This window comes from Temnothorax curvispinosus, unplaced genomic scaffold (genome assembly GCF_003070985.1).
Source record: "Temnothorax curvispinosus isolate PA1 unplaced genomic scaffold, ASM307098v1 QBEX01008014.1, whole genome shotgun sequence".
NCBI classification, from domain to species: Eukaryota; Metazoa; Arthropoda; class Insecta; order Hymenoptera; family Formicidae; genus Temnothorax; species Temnothorax curvispinosus.
Window position 1 is genome coordinate 1990 of NW_020217794.1, and position 2093 is coordinate 4082.

The 2093-nt window shown below is 49.5% G+C and overlaps 1 protein-coding gene across 1 annotated transcript; it reads left to right on the forward strand.

Annotated features, from left to right (window-relative positions):
• Positions 1–47: 47 nt before the first annotated feature.
• On the forward strand, positions 48–1835 carry LOC112457644 (extensin-like; the record flags this gene model as incomplete). The annotated part of the gene is made up of 2 exons (XM_025020817.1): positions 48–137; positions 1351–1835. Coding segments are annotated over exons 1-2 (516 nt in total), but the record flags the coding sequence as incomplete, so codon positions are not given.
• Positions 1836–2093: the final 258 nt, after the last annotated feature.

Sequence of the window (2093 nt, forward strand, 5' to 3'; positions counted from 1 at the left end):
AGAGAGAGAGAGAGAGAGAGAGAGAGAGAGGGAGAGAGAGAGCAGTCGCGACGACGGCCGTCGGGAACGTGAAATTCGTTCGGCGGGGACTCTTGGTGCCGCGGATATGGACAAATCACGGCGGACATATCGTAAATGTAAGTGTTACATTTATATTATACATTTATAATATATGTATAATTTATACATATATTATAAATGCAGGGTTGGGAAGTGTTCGCGAAATCGCTGATTAATCCCGGCGATGGAAGCGGGATGAGAGGGACGCGCGTGGAAAGGTGTTAACTGAATATGCACTTTATTTTTTGTGCAACTCAGACCACAGTCTGAGCCGTCTTTAATGTATCGAGATTGTTACAGTCTGACCTGAGAATTGATGAGCGGTGTACAAATGAGACGTCTTTATCTGATCGTTGAAGTCGAGCGACAATTATATGAATTGCCCTTCTAGTGTGGTGAGTCGCCCGTGAGCCGGTGAGACACGTGGCGGTCGGCACTTGCGCACGTGTGAGCTTGAGTCGTTGTGTTGAGGCACCAGAGTTGATGAGCAGTCTATTTTACAGTTTAAATGAGAAGTCTAAACAGCGTGGGCACTGCGATGTACACGATTAACCAAAGTCACTAATCGAAACGTATAGAGCACACGTTATGCGTCTAGTCACCGCGCGGCCATTTGCACAATTGCCTCGATCGCGAGGAAGACGGTGGCGACTAGCGCGCCCGTGCGGGCGCAAGCTGCCGCGGTGATCAAGCGTCGTTACCCGATCGATGCTGCCATCTGATCGGACGGCGCAACGTTAAGGGAATCTCGAACAGGAAGTAACGCGTTACTTGTAACGTCGTGACCATTACCGTTATGGCCAGTCTACAATGAGTCGTTAGTCGTTAGTCAGATGTCGGAAGAAATAGTTATAAACGTATCGTAAGGCAATCGGAGGCCTGTGATCGGTGATCATAAGAGATGGCATTTGGCCAATCGCTTATGATTGCCGATTACAGACTTCCGATCGCCTTACGATACGTTTATAACTTTTTCCGAGTCTCTTCCGACATCTGACTAACGACTAACGACTCATTGTAGACTGACCATTATGGAAAAACGTCATGTCATTAACAAATCGTTACTATAAAAAGATAACGGTAATGGTAACGGCGTTACAAGTAACGCGTTACTTACAATTAGTACTGTTTTATGAACGGATATACTACCGTGAAGCGAGCGCTTCGAAATATAATATAGAGGCACGTGGCTCACGAATGTATATCTTTGTAAAGAACGGTCTGATTGGATAAACTTTATTTATATATAATTTATTAGAAATTTAGTAATTTTATTTTTTTTTATTTCAGCCAAAAGTGAGGGAGGTGTGGCGAGCAAGCTGCCGCCATTGACCCCATTGACGACGACAGCAACGGCGGTAATGCCGCCGCCGCCTTCGCCTCCGCCTCCGCCATCGACAACGACAGCAAAAGCGATAATTCCGCCTCCGCCATCGACACCGATTCCACCGACGACGACGATAGCAACGGGGATGACGCCGCCGTCTCTGGCACCGATGCCACCGACGATGATGACAGCAAGGAGAATGACGCCGCCGTCTCTGGCACCGATGCCACCGACAATGACGACAGCAAGGGGGATGACGCCGCCGTCTCTGGCACCGATGCCACCGACGATGACGACAGCAAGGGGGATGACGCCGCCGTCTCTGGCACCGATGCCACCGACGATGACGACAGCGTCGATAGCGACGGAAGTTATACCGCCTCCGCCACCGACACCGCCATCGCTAACACAAAGCGAGGAGAGAGAGAGAGCGAGCGCAATGCGTAAGGTAAGTAGAGTAAGGGCCGCTACAGCAATGTAGCGAGCGTGCATGCGTGCGTGCGTGTGTGTGTGTAGGTGCGCGCTCGTCCCTTTCGCTCGTCCGTCCGTCCGTCCGTCCGTCCGTCCATTCGTTCGTTCGCTCACTCACACGTGCATGTACGTATGCACATACGCATACACGCACACACACACGCGCACACGCGTATATTTTATTATTTTATATTATATACATATACAAATATATAAACAGCACGGACGGACAGAC